This window comes from Thunnus albacares, chromosome 21, assembly GCF_914725855.1.
Source record: "Thunnus albacares chromosome 21, fThuAlb1.1, whole genome shotgun sequence".
NCBI classification, from domain to species: Eukaryota; Metazoa; Chordata; class Actinopteri; order Scombriformes; family Scombridae; genus Thunnus; species Thunnus albacares.
The window spans coordinates 21975121-22002058 of NC_058126.1; the positions used below are offsets into that span (position 1 = coordinate 21975121).

The 26938-nt window shown below is 41.7% G+C and overlaps 1 protein-coding gene across 1 annotated transcript in view; it reads right to left on the reverse strand.

Annotated features, from left to right (window-relative positions):
• Nucleotides 1–26938, reverse strand: part of mkxa (mohawk homeobox a) — a 30261-nt gene extending 3323 nt beyond the window's left edge. The window contains exons 1-6 of the mRNA XM_044340397.1: nt 26643–26938; nt 25080–25348; nt 22459–22618; nt 19538–19691; nt 15190–15549; nt 1336–1369 (exon numbers count right to left, since the gene is read on the reverse strand). Of these exons, the coding sequence (XP_044196332.1) occupies nt 1336–1369; nt 15190–15549; nt 19538–19691; nt 22459–22618; nt 25080–25255 (884 nt within the window). The 5' untranslated portion in view covers nt 25256–25348; nt 26643–26938. The remainder of the gene's footprint in view (nt 1–1335; nt 1370–15189; nt 15550–19537; nt 19692–22458; nt 22619–25079; nt 25349–26642) is intronic.

Consider the following 26938-nt stretch of genomic DNA (forward strand, 5'->3'; position numbering starts at 1 on the left):
AGATTCAGATTGAGTTTCGGGCGAACGTGGCCCCGCGTATATCGACGTTTATCAGGGCAAAACTCCGTCAGCCTCCTACAGCTTTAGAAATAAACATAATTTTTACATGAAACACTTCAAAAGTTTGTGCGTCTGAATAAAAGAAAACACAGGAACTAGCTGCCTGTAGCAGCGTTTTGGCTAGCTGCATCCGGGGCAGTTTGCACGTCGGTTTGTTTACATCTGAGGCTGTGGATAGCTCAGTGTCTGTTCATGCTAGAAAAGTAGTAACTTAGTAGATGAAATAAAACGGTTCATGTCTGCAAGTTTCCACATTGCAAGGATTAAATGACCAGATTAACACTGTGCAGTTTTCATGGACTACCGCCGGATGATAGAGACTTTCATACTGTAATTCCTCACACAGTCACATGTTGTAATCGCATTTTTCTTACGATGTGGAGCTGAGCGTTTGATCCAGCAGGCCTCGCTCTTTTCACCCAGTTGATTCTGTGGAGGTGTAACAGTCTCCAGGACGACAACGTTGATAAACGCTGTAAATCCATGTGTACTGTAGTAGTTACACAGCTGGGATTACTCTCATCCGTGGACACTTGTAGATTTTCCGAGTCTGGCAGCAACAGGTCTGACTTCAGAAAGAGGTTTCTTCTTCACTCGTCAGCAGAGCAGTTGCCGCAGGAACACCAGCAGTTTCTCTGAGGTAACCGTTACTGTATTGTCCTCTTGCCTTTCTGCTTCCATTCTTCGTTTTTCTTCTTCCACTTACTTCATCTCCTCCCTGTGTACTCCCGCTCAGATAAATAAGCTTGGCCAGTCAAAGTGAAATGACTCACGATCATCCTCATAATAGTCCATAATCCGTCATTGCACTTAGTTTTTTTAGTTTCCTTACTGTCTGACCGTGATGAAAGTCAGCCTCATACATGTAAGCAAACCGGCGTGCGCGGATGGATATGTGGGTGGATCGGTTAGCCGGCAAACTGCCCCAGATGTAGGCGACTAGTTCCTGTGTTTACTATCATTCAGACTCAGAAACAAACTTTTGAAGCGATTCATGTAAAAATCATGTTTATTAAATAGCAGTGGGAGGCTGACGGAGGTTGCCCCGATAATCGTCATTACATGCAAGGCCTTGTTCGCCAAAGTCTCAATCTGAATCTCCGGAAATACATTTTATTTAATTTATGGGAAATACATCAGGTTCAAATAAAGCAGAATTTTCCTTTAATAACCTCGAGGAAAATCTTGCTTTTTTCAAAAGTCACACATGCGATTCAGCTCCCCTCCCCATCCCGATAATATTCGTACAGTCCCTAAGAGAGAAAGTCCACTCACTTGTCACATTTACTTGATCCATGGTCCGTGGTTTCTGAAAGTACAAGAAAAAAAAAAAAAAAAGGTTAATTTTGCAGAGTTCTCTGGGGTCAATGAGGATTTATTGAAACCTAGCTGAACATGCAGGCTCAGGAGACGTGTGTGTGTGAGTGTGTGTGAGTGTGTGAGTATGTGTGTGTGTGTGTGCATAATTTTGTGTGAGGTCTGTATGTGTACACTCTGTCCTGTGCAAACATATGTTGCTCTGTTTTCTCTCTTTATTCAGATTCTGGACAAAAAGGACATTTTGCAAGAAGCCGTCAAGAAACAAGGTGACTAATAGGATCGAGTTGAAAGATGCTGCTTATGACTCATAAACTCCATTCCCTAATATTTTGTTCGAAAACAAATGGGCCTCAGCCAACGTAATTGAGTTGTCTGAAGAAATCAGATTGAAAATGACTGAGCGTAAAAGATTTGAGTGGGAATGAAAAGGCAGAAAGTGAGTCAGTGAGAGAAAGATGGATGCCTGCTCTCTTTTTTTCTCTTCAAATGGGAGCAATCTTTATCTCATATGTAAAACATTAGCGGGGAATAGCAAAGTCATTAAACAATGAAACCAAACTTCTCTTCAGGGCAACTAGTGTGTTTACTTCAGTATGCTCTGAGAGAAAGACCATGTGCACGTCGGTGTGTGAGTATATGTGTGTGTGTGTGTGTGTATGGGTGGGTGAAGGAGGGGTTCATTGGTGTGTGTTTGTGCTGAACCTGTCTTCTGTCTTGGGTCCAGCTCTAGGTGAGTTTTGCCCAGCAGTGAATATGATGACACAGGCTTGGCGTTTCATGAGGCATTAAAAGAGAGCAGAGCATCTGGATTTCCTAGCTGTGCAGCCTCCAGGCGCTCTCTTTAAGTTAACTAAACACACAGCTAAGGCCCTGCGAGCTTTAAGAAGTTCAGTCGTGACCAGGTATAGATGACTTCCCGACCTAAGAACATTCAAAAGACGGCGAATTCTATTGAAATTTCCATTTAATCCAAAGGTACCAAAGAGTTCATCATACCTACAGTATGTAGTTCTAAAATGAAACAATAAGTCTCTGCTCTCTTGCATGTGATTTTTTCATCACCCTTCCAGATGTCCCACCACAAACACATCACCCAGGGACACCCAGTCGCCTGCACCCCCCACACCACATTCCCAAGTTAAAGCAAATGTCTAAACCTGAACTGCCGTTTTTTAACGAGCCCTTCCTTACGCCACCGTCACCGCAACACAACAATCGACGGGCGTTCCTGAGCGTTCCCTCCTGCTAATGAAAATCTGCACCCTTCATTTTCACTGGAATTCATTCCCATGATTGTTAGAAGGGACTGGAAAAGGTTGCGCAAGGACACTGTGTCCGGGGTTTAGCATCGTCACAGACAGCCACAGAGACGGAAAGCCAAAACTCCAAACTCCTCCAGCGTCGGAGAAAGAACACACATGATTTTACCGTTCTGCTTTGTCACCTCTAACCTCGCCAAAGCCCTCCATAGACTTTCCAAAGATCTGGATCCAGAGTTCAGGCTTTTGCAAGCCGCCATAAGTGCCTAATTATTCCCACCGCCTTGCTCTGTTCCTGCCTTGTTTTCCAAAAATGTTCCCATGTAGCGTGACCCACGCTGACAGTACCGGGTTTGCAAGGCCTGGGGCCCGATTATGAAATTTCCTGTAGTTTTCCCCTTCGTTCTGTAATAGGTGTATTCCACAGAGAGCGATAGACTTCACTCCTCACAATTTTTCTTCTGTTGATCGTTCTTAGACAGAAGAAGAGAGGAATGTGTGCGCACGTGTGAGAGGGAGATGAGGACATGATAACCCAGAAGTACAAACCACAGAATGAGATTTTAGGTTTTAGTCTGTCAAAGCGTTCCAACAAAATCCTCACATTCCCGTCTGGCCACAACTCCCTGCTGTCCTATCTTTCTCTCAGTCTTTATCTCCCTTTATCAGCGAGTCCTTCTCCTTTATTGATATTCCTCAACTCCCTCATCCTCTGTCCTCCACTTGTTCACCTCTTGCTGCAACGATTTGCTGTAATACCCCCTGATCCAGGTACTCGAGACTGACCATTCTCAGGCAACACAGCCAAAACAAATGCAATATTTCCCGTCTGTTTTAATAAAGGGTAACTCTGTGCTATGTCAAGAATAAGCACTTCGTCCACAATTTCAAAGGCTGTTTTTGAAAGCCTTTGATATTATCCATCGCTTTCATCATCTCTACTTTTTTCATTTTTCAAATTTTGATATTTTGCAGTTGTTTTTGCCTAAACTGTGAAACCCAGGCAGATACTTGAAGGGTGTGAAGGCATCCTCTCTGCACTCTATCTGCATCTACTCTCTTGATTGTTGCCAGTGCTCGAAAGCAGATTGGTCCTGATTGAAAATATGCACCATTCTCCATAATCACAGCACTGTAATTACAGGCTAATTACACTGTTTTCATGTGTTGTTTATGTTCCCCCAAGATATATTTACTGCTACGGTGCTTAGTGTATAAATTGGTTGGTGACAGCAGCAAGAAGGTCAATTGTAGAGACATCAAAGACAAACATGCAGAGGAAAGTGTCTTTTTGTGTGTTGTGAAGTCACTGTGGGCTGTGGAGTGCAATGTGTGAGTCTTTCCATCCACAGCTTTAAGTGTTTCCAGTGTGTGTGAGGCAGCCACTGTCCAGATGCTCCGTTTAGAACATACAAAACTATTTTTTGTGGTGTCTAGCAGGTGGAGAAGCCACCTGAATGCCCAGAACCCTCTCTTGGACTGGGACACCTCCCCTTGCTGCTAGGAACCCCGGACCCCCAGGATCTGGAAATGCACCACTCCTCACAAAAACTCAATTTCCAAAGCTCTGTGCCTAAAACATCTAAAACTCAGATTTTTTAAAACAAGGGTTTTGCCAAGGACTCTATTAATCGCCAATAAATCACGGAGGACTTTTTATTATTTTCTCATTCTTTTTTCCGTATTTTTTCTTTTTTTTTTTTTTTACCTTACTATTTCGCTACTGAACACTCAGTCCACTTTGCTGTTGCCTTTGGGCTTCACTGACAGTGGGGTTTCACGGACCGCCAAACGGGAAAGCTAAGAAGTCTGATGGTTTCTGGAGTCATACTGGAAGTCCAAAAATACTAGCTCACTTAACATCACCGCGGGGTAATGGAGGGAGAGCAAAAAGAGGGCAAAAAAAGAGAGGAAAAAACCCTGACTAGTCTTAACAAAACTTGGTGAAAATGAGGGAAAACAAGCAGGGGCTGACAAATTAGAAAGGGAATGAGGTTACACCTGTTAAGATGACTGCGGAGTAGAGTGGTTGACTATCATCATTACCATCTGGTGCTGTTGTTAGCAACATATAACAATAAACAGGGCAGGCCCGATTGTACAAACCAAGGGCTGGGCTAAATTACGCAGACAAATAAACACACAAACACGCACACATTTTATATTACATTTACAGTACGTGGCAGGCTTGTAGCTGGTGGTCTCATCTAACGTTACTTAAAGTGTCAGTTCTCCACACATTGCCATGTTGAAAAAAAGAAACATTTAGTGGCTTTACAACATTCCCACAACCTTAAAAAAATAAAATGATATAATAATAATAATAATAATAAAAATGGAAGAAAGTGCTTCAAAAATGAAACAATAAGAGGTAAGGGGAAGGAACAGAAAAAATTCAAAGGAATATTTGTGTTTTCTTGAGAAGTTCTCATCTGAACTAACTCTAAGCAAGAAAGGCGGTAAGACTGTTTCCCAAAATGTCAAACTATTCCTTTAAGAACTTGAACGTGAAAGTTCAGTCCTAATCTTGGGATTAGCAGTTTGACAAAATAATCTTAAATCAAGGTCCACTTACTAGCTTCTTCCAGAATTTAACAACATTATGACCAACAACCACCTGTTATCAAGAGACCAAATTTACATATTTAGGTCAGGTGATGACAACTAAGCCAATTCCATCTGCTGATGAAGACCATGAGATGCAGTTGAAAGCTCCAGAAAAAAGCTAGCAAGTGCACCTTGAGTTGAGTTAAGATTATCGATTAAAAAAGTTTTTGTCACCATTTTCTCATAAGGCACCCTTTATAAGGGGTTTACTATTTACTATTATGGCTTTATTAATGCTTAATAAACCATTTATTGATGCTTTATAGATCAGTTAGAAGCCATTAATAAGAATACCCAATGGGTTGTCAGGTTGTAAAGAATATCTCTTGCTAGTGAGTCATTAATAGTCAAGTTATTATTGCTAACAAGCCATCAGGTTTACAGTTATAAATGTTATTAAGTCATTGACAAATGGTAAAAAACCATCAAGTCTGTTAAACGTGTTGATAAAATCCTCACTTTCTAATAAGTCAATAAGCAAAAATTAGTAGCCACCCACAATTATACAAGTTAATAAGTCACTGAAAAAAGGTTTTTACAATAAACGATCAAGTCCACAGATGTAAATGTTAATAAATAGTTGAATGGTCCAGATACCCTGCAGCTAAAAAACCCATAATAAAAGTGATAAATAGTTCTCAAAAATGCTCTACAAAGCATCAGTAAATTAGTTATTTACCCTTCATTAAATCCTTAGTTACAACTTATAAACCCTTTTTAAAGGACGACTTGTTAGAAGGTGGTATTAAAAAGTTTTATGTTTCTGGGCTGAAGGTGTAATGAGGACTTTGTGGAGTTCACTCTGACTGGAATAAGAATATTATCACACCAATGGAGGAAAACCAATAGTTGGAAACACTCACAAGCACACAGAAAGATCCAAATTCAATTGTTGAAATAAGGAAATGAGCTAAGCTGATTTTCGCTGAGGCACCTGATGAAAACCAGAGTGGTGTTGCAGACTCGACAATCTGCTCACCGCTGACCTGTGCAACCGCAGTCCAGGTCAAGAACAGATCATCATACCATTATGAGGCCCCAGTCAAGATCTATGGATGAGTCAGGAGTTACAGTCATCACAGATGAGTCATAACGCTGCGCTGGACAGAAAATGTGTCATCCAATTTTACCTCCAGCAACATCTGCCTCTTGAGGCGCAATTTCAAGATGTAAAGTCAGATTGAAACTACTGAATGTGCAGAAATGTGAGTGCATGGACCAATTTCTTTTAGCCAAGTCTTTTGGTCCCAACCAAACAGGAAGTGACGAATGTTTCGGGCGATATACGGCGACATCTATTGATGATATCTTTGATTTAAAACCCAAGCCGCAGTCTTGAGCACGAGGTGCAACACAGAGCAAACACTCTGAGCACGGCTTTTTTTCCCCAGATCTATGTTTTATATATTTCTCAAATGATCTGTGCCTTTTATAATGTCAAGAAGAGTCTGTAAATGAAGTTAGAGATGCCTTGGCACTCCTTTGGCCTGCCCTCTGCCAACACTACTTTTATATTACCCCTCCCAGCCATTTCTCTCTCTCTCTGTCTCTACGGGTGGTGAATATGTCTGAGTCTGAGGCTCCAACGAACCAAACTGTCAATTCCACTCAGTTAGCCAAAGACATCATACACGGCGTGAATTTAATGTCTTCTCCGTTTGCCCTGACAACACTTTCATCACTTAAAAAAATATTGAATAATTAGCTCTTACACTATTAAATAGTACACACACAGGCTGACACAGCCAGATACTGAACCACTGCCCAAAAATGATCCACTGCATTTCTTTTTCTGTGCTGCTTTTTTTCCGTGTCTGCCCGGCAGATGACACACTGGTGTGGCTGCGGTCGGGGCAGATAACCACGATCCGGCAATGAGGATTACGCTTTTTGTCTTCTTGCTAGATGAAGAAATAATAACAGTGTTTCAAATGTTTAAACACTGCCAGGTTGTCATTGTGTTTACGAGTGCCAGTAAACAGAGTGTAATCAGGGCCCCCGTAAATCAGCCAAAATGAGAAGAGCGTCTTGACGAAGAAGTAAATACATTGTCGAGGCGAGTGTGTGTGTTCTTTATGTGTGTGTGCGGGTGTGTGCACAGACTGCCAGGGTGTCATGGACAAACAAAAAAAAAAAAAAAAAAAAAAAGCCAACCAACAACATCATCATCATGAGCAAAGATCGGGGTTTGGGATTTGGCGTGACAACAGATGATTCACACGAAAACGATCATCACAAAAGATTGAAAAGGAGACAGTGATAGTATCTGAGGATCAGCGGGCTCATACTGCAAATGCTGACTTCATCACAACAGGGACGCATCGCTGGAGGAAAAACACCCCTGATGACGAACAGATGAGCCTGTTATCACTGCTTTGATACTAGAACAGGTACGAAAGAGACAAAACAGTGCTGATTCTTCTCTGCTGGGCCGATTCATCACAGGTTTCCCAGTAACATCCTCTGGGATGAATGACTGTTGTTTGCGATGCGCAAAATACACACATTAGTAAAAAAAGCAGAAACCACGAGTAAACATTATTTGGATTTTTAAATGTTTTCATGTGCCCAAAAATATCCTTTTTTGGGAGCTGGAGGCCAAATGATATGTTTGCGCTGCACTCACTGCATCATTATGTTGCAATTTTTCACAGTGGTAGGTTGAATTGCCCTCTCACACTCTTCGGGGATTTCTGTGTGTGCGTGTTCTCTGTCCTCGCAAGGTCACACCTCTGCTCTCTCATTAAACCTCTCTCCCTCCTCCGTCCCGTGGGAACACAATAGCAGCCTATTGTTCTAGACACGGCTCGCTTTTTAAAATGGAAACAATTTGTGTTTTATACAGAGCAGGGCAGTGCGGCTTGGTTTCCCTGACTAGGCAGGCAGCTGTGTTTTCTGAATCTGATGACCTGTGTGTGCGTGTGTCTGTGTGTGTGTCCCAAAAAGCTTTGGCCTGCTGATGATTTTAAAAACGATCAGGTTGAGAGGGCTCATTATTCCGTACTCTTCCAGTTCTATGTTAGGGAGTTACGTATAAACAGTGTCTGTGCCGATGTTTGTCTGTTAACACTTCTCCGCAGAATGACGGCTAGAATGAACAGTGTCCCAGTCTGCTGCTGTCTTCTCTGTTTGCCTCACACCCAGCCTCTGTTTAGTGGTCGGAAGCCAATAACCCATCTTCCAATGACAGAGGTTCACCATCAGGGTTTTTTTCTCTTCCTCCCTCTCTCTTTCTGTCTTTTTATCCACCTTTCCATTCGCATGAAGCTGCACCACAGTTTAATGCCAGGATTATACCTCACCTCTGCCAACTCCCAGTCGTTCCCACCGTTGGACCTGCCACACCCTTAAGGACACTTCACAGTCTTTCTTATACATTGCTAAAAACTCCACACTGAGTGTAAAAAATGACTTTAGAGTATATTTGTGGTAGAAAATAGTTTCACATATGGATTCATGGTACAAATCATATTCAAAGGTAACCTGTGGACTCTACTGTCTCCATGCATAAGGCTGTAATACACACACACCAACACACATGAATACTGTAGTACTACAGTTGTTCAAACTGTCACTGACTAACTTATTATACCTAATACCTAATCTTTTTCAAATCTGTTTCAATTTCGTTTGCTGAGGTTTTGATGCGTCACCTATCTAGACACAACACCCCTGTTATTCTGAACAATCCACAGACCTCACTGTCTACAGGGTGCCTTACGGGAAGGCCAAGGGTGCCACAGTCAATATTGTGTATATACAGACGGGTGACAAAGGAAAAACCAACACAAAGTGGCTTCAATGTGCCTTGGAGTTGAGTCTACAAGTCTCTGGAACTCTACTGGAGGGATGAACATCATTCTTCCTAAAGATGTTCCCTCATTTGGTGTTTTGATGATGGTGGTGAAGAGCGCTGTCTAACATGTCAGTCCAAAATCTCCCATAGGTTTCAACTGGGTTGAGATCTGGTGACTATGGAGGCCATAGTATATGATTTACATCATTTTCATACTCATCAAATCATTCAGTGAACCCTCATGCCCTGTGAATTGGGGCATTGTCATCCTGGAAGAGACCATTCCCATCAGGATAGAAATGTTTCATCATAGGATAAAAGTGATCACCCAGAACAACTTTGTGTTGATTTGCAGTGATCCTTGCCTCTAAGGGGACAAGTGGACCCAAACCATGCCAGCAAAATGCCCCCCAAAAGCATAACAGAGCCACCACATCCCCTCACTGTAGGGGTCAAACATTCAGACCTGAACCAGTTTTTACTTTAATTTGTCACCCATCTGTATATATATACTGTACCAATCAAAAGTTCTTTTTTAAAGAGCTCTTAAATGGACTGTAAGTTAATATTTTTTTGTCAAACAAATGTTTTTTGAGGGTTTTTTTGTAATTTGGCCCTTTAACCTTTACCCTCACCCAAATTTATCCTGTTCCTAAAATAGCTTCTCATTAAAGTGAGGCCTGGCCAACTGTCTTCACTTTGGTGGATCTCCCTATCTTTGTGAGAAGAAATACAACAACACACACACGGACACATGCACACACTCTCATTTCTTCCAACCACAGCCTCTGTGTCTCTTAGTCACTGCCACCATGCTGTCTTTCTTCTCCCAACAGGCCACTGCTGGAGAAACTCAACTCTAGATCTGGATGGAACAAGTGCCTCCCTCTCCTCCTCTCATCCCTTCCACACTGATTCCTAAAGCCCAATCTGAACCCAGTGAGTCTTGGCAAAAGCTGCTGCCTTGGAACAACATCTCCCCCACTCCCCCTCTCTCTGTCTTGCCTTTCTCCCTTCCTATGAAACTGTGGAAAGAGCTAATCGTAGCCAGTCTATCCACATCTCTGGATTCCTAAGATGAGGAGTCCTCATCAATCACTGTCCGGGAGTGGCTCATTGTCACAGAGCGACTCGCGTCGAGCACTGTCTCTCCCGTTGCTCTGTGGTGTACAGTAAATTACACAGTTGCTCATCAGCCAGTGAATGCTACATCATAGTCTTAAATCAGACACTACATACACCATCCCTCAACAACACTGCTGTATAAATCATCACAGTTGGGTTTCTCTTTGGAGACGACACAGGAGAAACATTAATGGTGAAGGAAATCCAGTTAAGTATATCTTGTTAGTCGAAAATATGAAAACAGCCATGATAGAAATCTCTCCCTGTATCATTCACCACCATCAGACCTTTCTACCTTCCTAGTTCAAGACAAGAAATCCAAACATTCTTTTTTTTTTCCACAGTAAGATTACTTTTCTTCCATTCACCTGGACGACTCCACAGCTCCTTAAGTGCCACTGAACTCTCCAGGATTCAATAACTGTCTGGCAATCACTGTGGCCTAATTTGAAAGGCCCTTAGGATCTCAGCGGCTGCTGTCAAACACTGCTGTTTTCATTGAACGTATTTAAAAGAAAACTGTGTGTTAAACTGCACCTGACTTAGAAATAAGTCACTTTAGTGCTATAAAATAAAGGCAACTTTGCCGTTTTGTATGGCCAAAAAGTTCTAAATCAGATACTGGTTGATGGAAAAATTTAAAAGTAGACAGCATTTGTGCCTATACAGCCTCTCAGGACTGCTAGCATGGCTGTCGACAATCAACAGTCATAATAATAATTAAAATATTAAGGGAGCAATATGTAGCACGAAGAACAATGTCAAAACAACTTTTTTGACATGGCTGTAGGGACGGCAATGAGGATGCTGAGGCAGTAAAGGTTAAAAACATTACCTGCTAAACATCAGCATGCTATCATTGTCATCGCGAGCATGTTAGCATACTGACAATACGCATTTAGCTCAGAGCACTACTGTGACTAAGCGCAGCCTCACAACCGTCCTTTGTCTTGTTTATTATAAAAATATCCATTATCTTAATTTAATAGGAGCCGTTTTCGAAAGAGTAACGAAATCTGCTGGTGGCCACTGGCTTGCTTCCACTTATCGCTACTTTTCCACATCAATAGAAGCGCTGGCAGGATCTCTACATTCACCATCAGGCTACTGTGCTCAGCTGCAACCAGAATCCATAAAGGAGAGAACCTGAGTAAACGTACCACTGTCAACCTCGTGTAAAATGTCTGACCGAGATCTCTCAGTCTCCATCCACAGAAACATTGGGACTTATTTGGCGTATAATGATCTATATGATATTGGACGGGGCGAAATCTGGTACCGAGCAAGAAGAAAAACATTCAGCCACATTCCTGCCATTTAATATCCCATTAAAGGGTAATTTGGCATGAAACGCCTGGCATGTGTGATGGAATTCTACTGCTCCTTGTGTTCAATGAAATTCCCCACAGGCTTTGGACTGTAGGTGTGTGTGCTTGCATGTGTTTGTACTGGACGTGTGTGTGCATGTGCTTGTATGAGGCCTGTGAATGGTACATTCGTGCATGTGTGTGTGTGTGTGTGTGTGCAAGTGAGTCCTTTCAAGCCAACACAAGTTTAGTTTTCCACTGGGGTAAATCTACACTCTCCATCTCCTGCCACGTCTGACTGCCCTCTGTAGTCACAGATAACACTGTGGGCTCAGGCCACGGCCACAACAGCCAACTGGCCCATTAATGGACTTTTAGCCAATGGGATGATGGTTGCCAGGCACGCCACTTTTTCTTTGACCAATCACAATTGTTTTACAGGCAGGAATTCGGCAAAAGAATGTGCCAAGAGACACCGTTTGTATTCTTTCTCTCAAGTTCAAATTCTTTTCCTCCCTACTGACTGAAAATGTCAGACATTTTGTCATTGTCAAACAGAAAGTGGGGGGAACATAGAGAGAGTTTAAATCTGATTTATTCAGTCTTTTTTCTCTGTATAACTGATAAAAGTACAGATTTATGTGAAATCTGCTACTCAGGGAAACATTTTTCTTTGATTATAAAAACACTATAAAACTATTTGTAGAAAAAGTAAGAGGAATGTCTTCACTACAAAAATATCTGGAATGTGCAGCACACAGAAGAGAAAAACTGCAGAGGAAATGATGCAAACCCGAGCTTAAAATTATTTCTCTCTGCCTCCTTCTTTCATTTGTTCTGTCTGTATCGGCGAGATCAGATGTGGAATTAAAATTTCATTTTCTCGACTTTTCTTTGTTCGTTTCTGTGACGAACGATCGGATCGGAGGGCCCAACAGGTGTTCTTTCCCATGAGTCAACATCGCCTCGGAGAACTTTCCATGTGTGGATTCAAAAGCTTCTCTTGCATGTAACAGAGTAACACTTCTGTAAAGGTGCCAGAGCCCAAGAAATCCAAGAGGGAGACGTCAGAGCCAAGAAATTATATTAACCATAGAGATAAAATAGTTACTCTCTATTAAAAACAGCAGGCCAGCCAGGTGAATTAATCCTTTTTTTTGGGGATTTCTCTTATTAAAGTCTGGTAGAGAGGGAGTTACAAGTCTCACTAGGTCTATCCATCTCTTTCTTTCTTTCTCCATCTGTGAGTCCCAGCAGGTGCTTCAATGTGAAATAAGCCTGACGTTCGTTCAGGTCACAGGGTTTTAAGTTTTTCGATCAGGAGGATTGTAACTGTCGCAGTCGTTGATGCATTTCATATGAACCCACGCACACACCCCCACCCTCCGGCGGAGACGACTTCACGCTCAGATAATATGAAACACATTTGTCCGTGAAGAGGAGCTTTGAATGAAACACAATAAAACCTGCTCTTCCCCCCACAAAGCCCTCGTCCTCCGTCACTCCATCACCTACACCTTCAAATCCGCCCCCTCCGGGTGCAGTCCGTGCCGAACTGAAAGTGAAAACATTACTATATGGGTTATGAAGTCCGCCTGAACAAAGGCTCAGTGTTCTCAGCTGAAGAAGAACACTCTGACAGATCTGACCTTGATTGTTCACAGCTCAGACGAGTTGCGAGCTGAAACACTGTGAAAGCCTCGCAGTGTTGTGTGATTTGCAAGGGCCTGACACTAAATTCTGCACAGTTAGGAGAACACTGGTGTCAATTAGATCACTGCAAAACATTTTAAGCTGGTTCAACTGCTGCCTAAAAAATGTGGGTTAGCTGAACTCAATGTGAATAACATGGTTATTGTAATGTAAATGTGTTGTATTGTAATGCAAAACAACAAAGGCAACATATGACTTTTGTTCAAGTGTAAATGTGAGTGTAGAGGGGCACGAAATGAAGTGAATACTAACTTCCATCATGGTTAGCAATGTTTTCATTATTATCATAGGAAACAACTGTGACTTAATTTAACACATATTTCAAAAGACACAGTAAGTTTCCATCATATCTTTTTTCTTCAAACTACAAAAACAGAAGTATCTCTGGAGAGTTTCAACATTCAAGCAATGCATGCTGGGAAGTCTGCTGACATAGTAAACATGCTTATTTACAAACTTAATATATTAAGTGAGGCGAACACTCAGCAGCACATTCACTTAATTTATCTTATTAAGACACAAGATTTGAGGTCAGAAGAGCTCATTTGTTTCTGAAATAGCTCTGAAAATGAAAATGAAATTTCAAGTTGAATAGACTTGAAATAAAAAAAAGAGTTAATGATAAAAGATTAGTTGATTCCACTAAATTCCTGTGTGATGTTTTATAGTGATTACATCCCATTATTTCTGTCTACATCTAATCTACATTTTCTCAAATCATTTTGCAATTCGTGCCGTATTAAACTTTTTTCCTGTAGTGGTTTTTTTTTTTTTCATTGATTTTCAAAGCTTGCAGTCTAGCTTGAAATGAACTGCTGTCTAACAAAGATGACCTAAATAAAAACACGTGAAAGTAACAAAGTCTGTAAGGCGACATTTTTTAAAGGATTATTTCCTTGTGAAGACTTCCATTTGTGCCAGAACACAGTAACAGAGCGGAACACATTGAGCTGACCGATATGAAAACACTAAAAGAGGCAGAAAGAAAAAGAATAAAACAGGAGGTCTGATGAAACCTTCGAGTAATGCTCTGGAAGATGTTTTTCATTCTGCGGAAAATTAATGGCAGCAAGTGTCTTTTTCTGAAAGGAGGAAAACAAGCCGGGATACTTCAAACTCCACCGAGTGGAAAGACATCAGCAACAATAATGTAAAGTAGATATGCAACCCAGATCACTGGCATTCACTTATTTAAGTTCTGCTACCTTTGAAGGAGAAACTCATGTTTTAATCTAAGATTCAACTTTGTTCTGAATCATTTTACATTTTTTTTTATTTTCCTTCTCTTTAAAGGTGAAATCCACTTTGTCTGAAAAAAAAAAAAAAGAAATGTGTGCTTTTATGTATCATACACACACAGTCTGCCAACACATAAACACACATCCCGTTTGCCCTGCTCTCTCAGCAGGACCTCATGGCAGGATCAAAGGCATGCCAAACAGTAGTCTGAAAGTGAGCATGCTCCACATGGTCTTGTTGTGTCTGGCCTGTTAAAGCCTGGTCAGAGGAGCTGGCTGGGGGGAATTCCTTCTCTACTTGGCTGGAGTGGGTGAGAGACAGCCGCTGTGTTTGTGTGTGTATGTGTGTCCAAGTGTGTGAATATGACAGTACATGGTTTCCTGTGCTGTGTATATATGAATGTATGAGTGTTACTGTGTTTTTGACACACTTGGGGCTTAAATCTAATAGAGCACTTTTTAAGGCTCTGGACCCTCTTGACTGTATCTCCATTTCAACATACACAAGAATAACATCCATCCATACAAACGCCAAATAAAAGTAGTGAGGTGAGAGAGAACAGTGTGAGATGGCAGCAGCAATGTAATATCAAGACAGGCAGGAAGACAGGCAGCAAGGAGACAGTTGGAAATAATGGACCAGCTGCAGGAATTAAAACAAAATGTGCAGATGGAGGGGGACAAAAAAAGAACAAAAGTGAAGGATGTCGTGTGTGTGAGGGAGACTCTTGAAGGGAAAGAATGCAAGAAATGTGGCTCCTTACCAGCCCGATAAACAAAATTTGCTTCAGCCTCAGAGGAGGACGGCGAGAGCAGCTCATCGTCGTACTCGTTGGAACTGAAGGAGCCGGAGTGGTTCCTCTTGCGAGCGTCCATGACAGCGTTGGCCACCATGACGTGGCGCAGCGAGTCGTTCAGGTAGCGGTGCAACAGGCTGCTCTTGTACTTGGGCGGAGACACGTAGTCCTCGGCCAGTGAGGCGGCTTCGGCGGCCGAGCGCAGCCCCGCTCCCATACCCATAGCCATGCCCACCATGGAGGAGCCTTCCTTCTTGATGACACTCTGGTACATGGGCTTGTTGAGCTCCTCGGGGCGGCTCTGTGTCCTCTGAGGGTTGTCCCCATCTGAGCCATCATGGGGCAAAATCCATGGAAAAAAAAAAAGGGTTTAGATTTTTAGGTTTTATTCAAAGAATAATAGCAGTGCATAAATATTTTGTATTTTTACTCATCTGCACTGTACTGCACACTGCACCCTATTTTACTTTTTCACTGTCCTTTTTTTGCTCACCTGTGACTCAAAAACAATGTATGCTACATATTGTATATACACATATAGTGATACATGCATAATTCAATGTAGTTTCCTGTGTTTTCATTTAAAAAAAAAAAAAAAAAATTGCCAAAATTTGCATATTTAATGTGGTATTCCTGAAAAACAAGATCTTCAATACTCTCATTTTATTTCAAGTTCAAGACCTTTATTTGTCCCTGAGGGGCAATTGGTTCTGCTGCAGTAGCAATAAAAACAACAACACAGGACAAGACTCACAAGATAAAAACCACACATACATAACCACACATAATAAAAAACACATATAAATACAGGAATAAAAAATTACAGTACTGGTGAATAAAAAAGAGGAGAATCAGGCAGGGTTAGAGATGTGCTGATGCTACCTGTACTTTACAGAGTTCAGCAGTGAAATGGAAGAGGGTAAAAGAGAAGTTATATCTGTTAGTTTTGACTGATGGCTGTGCGAGGTGGGAAACAGATGTCAGAAACTTAAATTCTAAGTGCAGGGGGCTGGTACTGTCAGATATGATGGGTTCTGCTTCCTTTAACAGCTGTTTGTTGTATAGTTTGGATAGATTTTTATGCTGAGTGCCAATAACTTTTGCAACAATTTTTAAAATTATTGGCACTCTTAAAAGAAATCTATCTGAACTGTACAACACATAGTTGTTAAAGAAAGCAGAACCCATCATATCTGACAGTACCAACCCCCTGCACTTAGAATTTAAGTCTGGATTTCTATCTCCTCATACAGTTTTAATGCTACCAAGATGATTAATATGTCAAATCATGTATAATTCTTTGTTAATGTGTGCTATGACTTTTCTTATTAACTTACACATTTCTAATATTTAAAAGAAGTCTCCATAGCCATCTGCTGTATTTATAACACAGCACCATTATACACTAAAAAACTCCATTCAAATTTCAAAGTTCTCTCTATTGCACTGATTAACTGTGAATAGCTTCATTGTGATGACAGTTTAATGCTGTACTGCATAAAATTCCTCTCCCATTACATCTATAACTCAGCCAATACCTTCATTTCAATTAGTCTTTGATGTCTATAATGTCATCCAAAGCATCAATACACACAGCAATCACATGCATTTTCTTCAGGAAGTGCCTCTGTAGTTTCGATTATTTTCTAACTTCTGCGCGTTCCATGTTCATCCCCACTGACTGAGAGTCTGGTTAGTATGAGCTAATCTTGAATCTAAATTCCAGGGCAGAGAGATTTCACCCTGGCGCTCCTGCCCTCCTGCTGGCATCGCCTCAAGAGTAGAAAGCCCAGCCGAGACTTAAGACGCATTACCAAACCATAACGGATGGTAGTCTACTTCCTCTCCATCCAAAGCACATTACCCTTCTATTCCCCTGCAGAAATAAATAATATCCAGGGCGCTCTGCACTGCCGAAGAGATTGAATTAAAGCACGGGTCCCTACCTGATGAAAGAAGCGGGGGTGGGGTGGGGGGGGGAGATAAAACACCGTACTGAAAAACCAGATATCCTCTGGCAGGAGGGAAATCAAGGAGAAGTTCACTCTAGATACTGTCTCTGCCAAGACTGTAATTTTGTAATTTGGGCAGGTTGGACTTTTGATTCAGTCTGGGCCAAATTAAAATTACGGCTCCCACATATCAGAAACACATGGAGGTAGCGTACTTTCTCTCCTTCCCCTGTGCTGTCTGAGGAAGAATTCAGAGAGTGCTGTGTCTCAATGTCCAGTTCAACATCCTCTCTAAAAACACACAAGCGATAATAAATCTGACCCGTCTACCACCTCTCTTAATGATCCTATGGCAGTGTTGTTTTACATCCACCGCCATCCTCCTGTCCCATGACAGCGTGTCCTCTCTAGATCCCATGCAGAAAACAACATTTTCTCTTGGGTTTGCTACTGTAGATACAAAACAAGTTGGACCATTTCAGGATAGTAAGAAGAATGTATGCTGGGTCAGTGGGGTCAGGTCTGGCCCCATAAATAGCCTCTGGAACAAAAGCATAGGCTTTAAAAATAATGGAGGGCCTTTTAGTGTATGGGTCAGAAGTGGGAGCAGGCTGCGGACAGCTTCATAACCATAATGTGACAGGGAGAAGAGTCAGGGAGATATACACAGCCTCCGGTGGTACAGTGGCCTGTGGCGGACACAGTGCAAACACCATGCACACATTCCTCTCTCAGCCGCACGTTTGGCCTCTCCTCCTCAAAAATTTAATTAGAGATCACTGACACCACAGCACTCTTCCTTTCTGTTCGTTCTTTCACTACGTGAGTATGTATGTTTTATGATTTTTTTTTTTTTTTGTTTCCTGACCATGTTTTCTGTGCTGTCAGAGAGTAGAAAAAGGCAGTCGCTCCCTTGAGAATCAGCATGTGTTTGCAATAAATACATGGCTGACAGAGAGCTACTCATTTACAATTGTAGGCTGGGAGACAGAGGTTGGCTCAGCGGGGTGTCTTAATGACAGCGTGCCGCAGCCCGCCGGCCTCGGCGTCTCTCGGCTGAGTTGCACACTCACCATTTACTGTATATACACCCAGAACACGGCTCTGCATAGCATCAGGCAGCTTTAGGATAGCCAGAGGGGGAGATTGCCTGGCCTTTGGCCTGTTTTCATGTTATTATGCTAGATTTAAATTTCAGGGACGCATAAAGTATGATGTAAGGCGATTTTCCCGGTCACTCTGTACAAAGAGCATCTGTTTCATGCAAGGGTATGTGACCAATCTATAATAGTAGCCTGAGCCATTATGATGTGATATCTTTGAACTGATCATCCATCAAACTGATGGAGGGAGCAGTTTTCCATCATGCTTTAATATACTGTATACCTATGTTAAATACTGCCAATCAAATGCTCTTTTAATTTGACATATAGATTCAGCAACAGCAACTTACAATAGAACAGATAAGTAAGCCCAAACTTCCTGGGTCACCATTAAAAGCAACATTAAATAAAGGTAACTGACAGAAATCTGATAACAAACACTGCTGTTGTACAGAACATGAGGCTCCACTAACCCACCCTGTTCATCCTGCTCTCTGTACATGTGTACTGTTTGTACTGTACACAGTCACCTTCAAGTGTCCATCATGTACGGTGCACACAGCAGACTAAAATAGCAGCTAATTAAATTTTGCCTCGAGAACCAGATACCAACCAGTGCTCCTAATTAGACAGGTTTGTGTCAAATTAATTTGTTGTAGAAAAATGTGTGTAGGAATAAGTAGACACAATATCAACTGAATTAATAAAGGTCTTAAAACTATATTTTGACACAGAGCCCCTCTACAACACAGGCCCTCAAGAGTAGGTAATTATCACCACCATAAAGCCTTTATTATTTCAGTTAATACTGTTATTTATATCAAGGCCACTGAAAATTCTCAATTTGCCAAATTAAGAGGTATCAAGAGGTACAGCTACTATCTCTCATTATATTTGACACAGAAAAGCAAGATCAAAATTAGTAAAATAATTCAATTTGATTACATGTGGCATTTTGTTGGCAGGTGGCCATGAGATAAATGAGATAATAACCTCCAAGTTGTTGTTTTGGTTCTTGCTCCTGCATCATTCAATCTTTGAATGTAAAAACTGTACCCAAAAATCTGTACTTAGTTAAATGACCACTAACTCTCTGACACACAGTGAATGTTAAGCTCTGTAGCCCCAGGGCAGCTGCACATGCTGGTAGTTCAGGTTTGATCATTGAGGGAAAGATTGTGAATTCTCTACTTTTAACAACACAAACTCAGAACGGAAAGTAAAGAGTGAAGATGCTGTTAAGGTCGTGCCGAGCCGTACCGTCTGAGCAGCTGTCGTCGCTGCTGACGCTCAGCCTCTCTGCGTTGCCCTGCACATATTTGTTGTAGAGCTTGATCCTGAGCGCCCAGCTCAGGTCTGGCTGCCTCACTGTGTTCTTCAGTCGCCTCCTGGCATTGGCAAACCAGTTGGAGACCTGAGAGAAATAGAAAGAGGGAGAAGAGAGGGAAGCGGTAAGACCAGGCAAATAGGAACACATTATTGTTTTGATTCCAAACACCTCCACATCCATAGCAAAACAAAGACTATCCTTTATGAAAACGTCTGCTTTCTGCCTGCAATTACTCTCATTCAGAAAAACCAAGAGAGACCAAAGCAAAGACAGAAACAGAGTCAGGTTGCAGAGCAGCTCGCTTTAAGAAACATCCCAGACGCTCCAGAGAGACACCCCAGCATGCATCTTTTCTGTGTCAACGCCATGTAGAAACATTTAACACCCTCCATACGCCGGACGGCCAGCGAACGCAACGTTTCATTAACTAATGTTCCAACCGAGATGTACGTCCCCGGTGCTTATTCTGGACTCACAAAGCCTCCCTTCAATAATAAATTTTTTCCAACACTGTCTTCAAGATGCAATAAAAAAGACACTTGAGCCGGCGCTCTTCCTTTCACTGGGAAAGGAGACCATTAGATGTTATACTAGAATAACTTTTCATGCTCAATAGACTTCAAGCGGCTTATGAAGGGGCTGGGACAGGGGCCTTATGCTAGAGTACTTATTTTTCTGATCCTCTCTTTCAGTATCGTGTTTCTCGTTAACTGAGACCATCCCACATCCCTTTGTCTAAAGCCCAGCGCTGTGGCACACCAGGGGGAAGGCGGCATCTAGTACATGTGGCTTGGACAGAGGGGAGGGGAGGCGAGGCGAGGTGAGGCGAGGCGAGGCGTAGGACGGCTCGCTAATGAGGGCTGGAGGAACGATGGCTGTCAATGGGGTGAGAGAAAAGAGAAGGAGGGAGGAGGGAGGAGGAGGATGGCAGATGACACCCCAAGAGATTAAAAAAAAGGGGGGGGGGGGGGAGACACAGCAGCCAAACCGGCTCTTTCACCCATAGCCTGTCTGCACTGTATGTACCGTAGAAGAGACGGCACGCAGGCACAGCATGCGTGCTAGCCTGGAGGGATTTCAGTGATGATGGAGAGATGGCACCGTGTTATTAGCATAAACTTTAAAGAAATAATTCACAACATTTACATGGAAAAAGGAGCTGTTTTGCTTACACGTGATAGATTTAGTTGCTTTAAACATCTGGTGCCAGGTAAGTGTTTCCAGGGGAAAATTATCTGATGCAAAGGAAGTGATATGTGCTACATTGCTGGCAGCAACAACAGTGGTTTGTCTGGATTAAACAGTGGAATAACTGGGTAGTTCTGAGTAACTGTGAATGGATGGGCAAAGAAAAGAGTGCCACCTATCTGTCGATTATTATTTTTAATTGACTTGTCAATTAGTCTGTGAAGTAAAATATATCTGAAGATAGTAAAAAAACACCTTTGACCTCACCTGTTTTGTCTATTTGATGGAGCAAAACCTTCAGATATTCAGCTTTTCATAAATTAGAATCAGGAAATGTTAGACATTTTACTTCAGTGGTGATTCATTCTCTGTTTCAACACTAGTGCCACTTTCAGCAACACAAACAAAAAAATCTAAAATAAACTGAGTAAAACTTGCAGATTTACTCACAGATCTCTGTAACAACCTCCCTCATGTCATAAACTGCAACGAAATTAATTTACCTGCCTGTCATCAGCCTCGCTCAATTTCAAGAAATCTTCAGTCGACCTTTGACACCCCTGCTGGTATTTGGGTGTCAGCTTAAATGTATGCGTGTGTGAGGCTGTGTGTGTGTGTGTGTGTGTGTGTGTGTGTTCAAAGCATCCCGGTGTCCAACACAAAGCATTCCTCTGCACTCTGCTCACCCTCACCAAAACAAACAGCTCCATCAGGCCCCAAAATGAGAACCAGATTAAGCATCGTGGCTGGCGGCCCGAAAAAGCTGCCGCAGACTTTCTGAGGCCGTATCAGTGACCTTGTCAGCCAGATGATACTGTACATACACAGCTGCACGTGCCAGACACAGAACACACTCATATTCACCACTGGGTTATCCTCTCAGTGGTCAGTTTTTCAGTCGCCAAAGTCACGTTACTCCTGTATTATCAGTAGAGGGTGCAATAGAACTGAGAGCATATGAGAAACCTTTATATTTATAACACCAAGATCTGCAGTTCGCAACCTGTGGGTTGGGACCTTCAAGAGGTTGCGTGATAAATATGAGAGGCTGCGAGGTGAAGAAAGGAAAAAGGAAAAAGAAAATACATTCTTCAGAAAAATCAGCTTTATTTTTTGTTTTTTGTGTGGAAAACTAAATAGTGTAACCATTTTAGCTCTCTCCAATGTATTTAAATGAAACAATACAAGAAAAGAAAATCACTTTTTGGGTTGGATCGCTTACAAGTTGTAAACATATCTATGACATGGGTCAGCCAGTGCTTTTTTAAAGCCAAAAATGTCAGCAACCACTGACCTAGATGACTCCAAATTTTATTCATGACTTGTGATATTTTTGTATTTGTGTGAATAAAAAAAGAACACTACTGCCAACTGTAGCATTTAGAAGAAGGTAGAAATAACAATATTCCCCGCTGCATGAGTGTTATAAAATAAACAGCTCAAGATGTAAAAACACTTTCTCCTCACAGCCTCCTAATTGCAAATTCAAGTTCAAATCCAGCTTTTCAGAGCCGATTAGACGCTCGACCACAGAAATCTAATTTCTCTTTTCCCCCTCGCTGCACTCACGACTACTTGATGAATTCTCTCACTTATTCAGTGTCACTTTTTCTTCAGCACCTGACTGGCAGCTTGAGAGAGTCTAGCAAAAGTGTGAGCTCACCTGCACCAGGGTCATTTGTGAGCCGAGGGCTAGCAGGATTTTCTCCGTCTTGGTGGGGTAGGGGTTGTCTCTGTGCTTGTAGAGCCACTGCTTGAGCGGCCGCGCCATATCCTGCAGGGCCTGGCGCTTGTGTCGCACTTTACCGCCGCTGGGCCGACCTCTGTGGAGGAATAGGGAGAATAATGTCAGCCAGATACCACGTTGTAGGTAGAATACACTACAGGACAAAAAGTAATTTATTTGGACACATTTTTAAAAGCAATTTTAATCCAAACCTCTCCTATTTGTCCTTTTCTATCTATAACAATTATTATTTTTATTTTCACTCCTTTTTAACTAATAATCTGACACAGCAACAAATATATATGCAGGATAGAGCTGTTCTTTGAGTCTAAGAAGGATGGTTTGACATGTGCACACATTTTGCATTTGTCAGTAACATCATGCTCAGCATCAGATGTCCTACAGACAAAATTTAAACATAAAATTGAAGGAAATCTGGTCTAAAACTCATAAAAGAGAATTAGGATTATGTTGCTTATTAAATGGAACCAAATAATGTTACACAGCTGCATGTGGAGTCCAAAGTGGACCGGCATGTTGTCTGAATTAGTTAGTCATGGCACATAAAGTGAACACTATACGGTATGCAATTTTCACACCCAAAGCATTGCAGAGATGTTGGATTAAAAGAGAGAGAGACATAGAGACATAGTAAGAGGCAGAGCCCAGAGAGAGAGAGAGAGAGAGAGAGAGCGAGAGAGAGAGACAGAGAGAGAGAGAGAGACTACGGCCACTTGCACTTTATTTTTCATTGCGTGTCCCACAAACCGCAAACACGTTGCAATGATACAAACAAAAGTATTTTGCTCAGAACCGCATTTTTGCCAGATTAACATTTTACACCCAGGAGGAGTGGATCAAGAACAATGTAGCAGGGTCAAAATCACACACAAGCCACCACACAAGCTGACAAAAAAAAAAAATGAAATTATACTTCTGGTTTCCCCTTACAGAAAAGAACTATGATACACGTCAAGAGGATGCTACAAAAAGATCACACCAGGAGTGCAGTGATAAGAATACACCATGGAGCCTCTCATTAAAAATACATATCCTGAAGTCCCAGTTCAGCAAGCGTGGTGAGTACAGCTCCTATCAGCTCTTGTATATGATATTGTGAGAGAGAAACAACCGAAAAAGATCAAATCTACTATAAATTCATTATCTGGAAACACAAGACACCCTGTAAATCCATATAGACGTATCAAAATGATTTCTCATTGAAGTGCGTCTGTTGTTTTTCCTGAGCTGTGAGGGATTCAGTCTCACCTGTAGCTTCAGGTTTTATGAACCTGTAGATGTCAGTATGGTGCTGTGCTCCGCTTCTCCCTTTATCTCTCCAAAAAAGCTCCACTGACTGCAGATGTAACATATTTTAGTCTAGCCTCAAGTCTGCCTGAGGTTCATGTTCTACAAATATTTTCCTTGTAATCTAGATCGGTATGAACATCCTAAAGTACATTTTACTCCCTGTTCTTCCCGCTACACACACACACACACCTCTGTTTGATAATTAATGTTCGTCATTAGCACTGATGCTGCCCTCAAGGCGGCACCTTACAGTCACGTAAATTCACTTACTCATAATATTCTTCCTTATTACTGAAGGTTCCTCCTTGAGGAGGCTTTTTAAGGTCACTGCTATCCCTCTGTTCTCTCATATGCTCCCAATAAACATGCAACTAATACATAAACAAAAAATAGTTGAACTTGATGTTTTCTTACACCTGTTCTCTGTCACTGAAAAATAAAACTAAAGTAAATAAAACACTTAAGAAAAATAACACTAGACCTGTATGTGATTGACTAGACCACACAGAAAGTTGAAGGGCGAATTTATTTATTGGAAACAGATGGAGACCTCTATAAGACACGCTACTGAACAGGACTGACCTACTTATTAATTTCAAGATTAGCTGTGAACATCAACACCTAAATTAAGACCAGATTAGGAAACGACAAATATTAATTCTCTGATCCATCAGATCTTGTTGGATTATAGAGACATGAAAAAAGGTCAGACTAGATTATCAAATTGTTGTTTCAACTTCAAGATATAAAAGCATAAGTAGTTATAGTTTTCCTCCTATACAAGAGGTTCCTTGAGGATATTTAACCGCGCGTAAATTTATGACTTTTGGGAGCAAATGCATAATTACGCACCAACTGAAACAATTGTATCAATTCAATGTTTAACCAATAGTAATCTATAATAACTCAAGAAGGCTCGTGCTCATATAAACAGATCAACAAAATTATTTTATAGGAATTTGACCCAAGGAGCTTTATCTGAGCTTGATTTTTTTTTTCATATCTTAATTTTGCGCAGAAGGTGGAGAGATAATCTCCGGGGGGAGAGCTGAAGCTCTGATAACAAGTCCATTATTGTTGTTCACTCTCTCGCTGTGCTAACTTGTGCTGGGTGAAATAACCGTGAAATAGAAGTACTCCTCATCAGTAACCCCCCGGGGGCTTCCCGGACTCCAGTTAATCCACATGTTAACACAAGCCACACATGCTGACCAGCAGCGTAAAACACAGCAGAATGCTCCACATACCCGCTCCGCCTGTGTCTGATGGCCTGGTTGTCTCTGATGGTCTGGTTGCTGGAGAGGAGGTCTGGATGTTGCCCGTCGATGACTTCTAGGTAATTTCTGCTGCTCATTTCGACCTCCTTCGCCTTCTCCTCAAATAGGACCTGGCTGCTCAACTTGTTAAACACAATGGTGTTCATCTTTGGCCAGATATTCCCCCGATTTCTCTGTTGCGCAAAAATAAAAAATAAAACAAATCTCCTCGGGTGTGTCACAGTGTCCCCGTGTCTCTCCTGTGGAAGAAATGTGTATATTTTACAAAATGATACACACATTTACTAAACTTTGACTTGGTGATGATCTGAGGAAAATATGTCTTGATTATCAGTAAAAATCATTTCCAGATAAGCATTTTATATTTGTCCTGGAAAACACGCACTTCTCGGATAAATTATAATATGATAGCTTCAAGGGTTAGGTTACTCTCCACCATATGCCTGCTCGTACAATACACTGATGAAACTGCCTGCAGACTGTCTTGAGTTAAAGCGGACTGTGCGTAACTGCGCTGTTGTGATGCGTCATTATAGGGTCGTTCTATGTAAACATTTGCATCTGCGAGTCCAGTTCATAACAAAGTATTAATGTGAAATTATAAAGCCTAAAAAATCCAAAGAGGTGCTATCAGCTAGGTGTGCATCTTATGGAACATATATTTTTGGAAACAAGTAAATCATAAAATTAAGAAGAATAGTGATTATGAATAATATGACTAAATAAATTTAATTTTAGTCATGCGCGATAATACAGCGTTACAATAAATCTCTTTTCACAAGTTAAGCCGTTTCTTCTCTTATTCGCCCGCTTTTTCTTACAAGTGACATAATTTCACTCAATTATGTTTAATGAACTTTCACTTTATTTTCTGGAAAACCAGAGAAGTCACCGCAGGACAATCTGCAGAGCATGCTCTGCGGTTTGGACCGTAAACGCTTAATTTGTTGCTGTTTTTTAAAAGTGTTTTATAATTCCATTTCAAGCAACTTGAATATTTCTGCAGTGCCTCCTCTGCACTGCGGTCGCATGTCGCTATAAGCCTTGAATGGTTTATTTTGGTTGGTGCTCTCCACTTTTTTAATGCAAAACAAACAACTCTGCAGGCTGAAGAAATAGATGACATTTTGTTTTTCTGCTCGGTTTTAATTTTGGATTTCTCTGTACAGGTTGAGATTATTGAAAGTGTCACGGGGTGAGACGCACCGTGATGTGGTGCCGTCACCAGCAGTAAGCTGCCAAATGTGTATAGTACCATGCAAGCAGAGATGTCCAGTAAATAAAGCAAAACGTCTTGGCACTGCAGCCTCTTATGTCTGATTATTTTGGTTTCTGTATGAATTCAAGTCATGGAGACTAACAGTCTATCAGCGTGAACAGTATAAACTCGGTCCTGTCCATTCAAAGTTGACTAAACTGGCTTAAAGTTTATCCTCCACTACATCCCAAACATTAATAACCTAAGAATCATATCAAAGCGCAACGTTTCGGTCCATTAAAGCAATAACGTGCTGGTGAATCTCGGTCAGTTACCTGTCCCGCGCCCCTCCTGCGTCTCTCTGCTGTGTATAACAATAATCCTGTTTCCAGTCGCCCATTCCCTGCTCACATGTTCCCGTCCTGAGATCCTGAGCTCAAACCACACGGACCGCCGTCTCCTCCTCCGCTTTATCCAGCGGCCTGCTCCGCGCAGCCCGGGACTCTGAATATCTCACCCTGCTCATGTTTCCTAGTACACAGCCTGAGCCTGCGAACATACTGTTGATGGTTTACGCCGGTTCTGGGGCCCAAGCCAGCAGAGGGAAGGAGAGGGAGGGAGGCATCACACT